We start from the raw sequence: 1155 nt of genomic DNA, 5'->3' as shown, positions 1-1155 counted from the left end.
CTGAAGGTTGAGGCGGAAGGATCGCCGGAGCCCAGCAGGTCGAGGCTGCGGTGGCTGGGAGCGGCCCCTGCACTCCAGTCTGGGTGACAGAGTGAGACCCCAACACAAAAAAAAAGAAAAAAAAAAAAAAAGAAAAAACCTCTCTTGTGATACTGGAAAGTGATTAGAATGTGCAGACTATATAGTAGCTTTCATCTGCATCTTAAAGGGAACCACCACAGGAAAGTCCACGTAAGATGCTGATAGGTTTAACAAAGTTGGAATGCTGGCACTGCTGAATTGAGCAACAGTTCTTCACACCTGGCTCAGAGCTACAATGCCTTCTACCTATTAAAGGAGCTGACGTGACGACTTTTTGCGAGCCTTCCTAGGCACTGGAGTTTTTCTGCTAATTAGATGCACTACGTCATAAAAGATCTTATTAACATTTTTTTTTTTTTTTGATTTTGCAGAAGATTCTAAGAATGCACAGTTATTCCGTTGTCTTGCTAGGTTTTGACCTTGTTCCTTTCCCACAACTCTTTCGTCTTCCAAGTCGCATTTATTACCGACCAGAAGCATTGGAACATCATCAGTGTCTTTAACGCGAAGAATCTGTTCTCTCAGATCTTGTAAGTCATTAAATGTGGACTGTGCTGTGATGGAGTAAACTAAAGTGAAGCCTTGCCGGTTTTTCATGTACAAATCCCTCATTACTGTAAATTGTTACGTTCCCGCAGTATCCAAGATTTCAAGCCTACAGGGTTGGGCATCTACTTCACCTTGCTTTCTATAAGAGTCCTCTACCGTAGGGTCATATTTCTCAACGAAAATTCCTTGGATAAATTGCACAGCCAGAGCAGACTTTCCAACGCCTCCTGAGCCAAGAACGACTAGCTTATACTCACGCAAGGTGCAAACCTGTCACAACGTAGGACCTCTCGCGCGACCCGGGCCGCCGCCGGGCTCGCCGCGCTCCCTGCGGCCGCTGCTCCCCTCACCAGCTTTGGACTTCCTACTGGTGTCGAGTGGGCTGCGGCCCAAACCCGTGGATTCTTTGGCTCATCCCTAAATTGAATTTTAGAACCGCCAGCCAAGTTTTAAAACAAAGTGTATTAGAGAAAGAAAAGAAAAAAGACTGGCACAGCAAGTCTCTTTAAATGACTGCGTTTTTGC

At 45.7% G+C, this 1155-nt stretch overlaps 1 protein-coding gene across 1 annotated transcript; it reads right to left on the bottom strand.

Annotated features, from left to right (window-relative positions):
• Positions 1 to 330: 330 nt before the first annotated feature.
• Positions 331 to 885, bottom strand: LOC103268438 (ras-related protein Rap-1b-like protein). The gene is made up of 2 exons (XM_008066012.1): positions 834 to 885; positions 331 to 707 (listed from the first exon to the last, which is right to left on the bottom strand). The coding sequence occupies exon 2, from the start codon at positions 691 to 693 to the stop codon at positions 331 to 333; it is 363 nt and encodes a 120-aa protein (XP_008064203.1). The 5' UTR covers positions 694 to 707; positions 834 to 885.
• Positions 886 to 1155: the final 270 nt, after the last annotated feature.

This window comes from Carlito syrichta, unplaced genomic scaffold, assembly GCF_000164805.1.
Source record: "Carlito syrichta isolate Samal-C Ts95f unplaced genomic scaffold, Tarsius_syrichta-2.0.1 Scaffold308835, whole genome shotgun sequence".
In the NCBI taxonomy this organism is placed as follows: domain Eukaryota; kingdom Metazoa; phylum Chordata; class Mammalia; order Primates; family Tarsiidae; genus Carlito; species Carlito syrichta.
The sequence above is the reverse complement of the archived record's forward strand: the minus strand, read 5'-3'. Positions and strand labels throughout refer to the sequence as shown.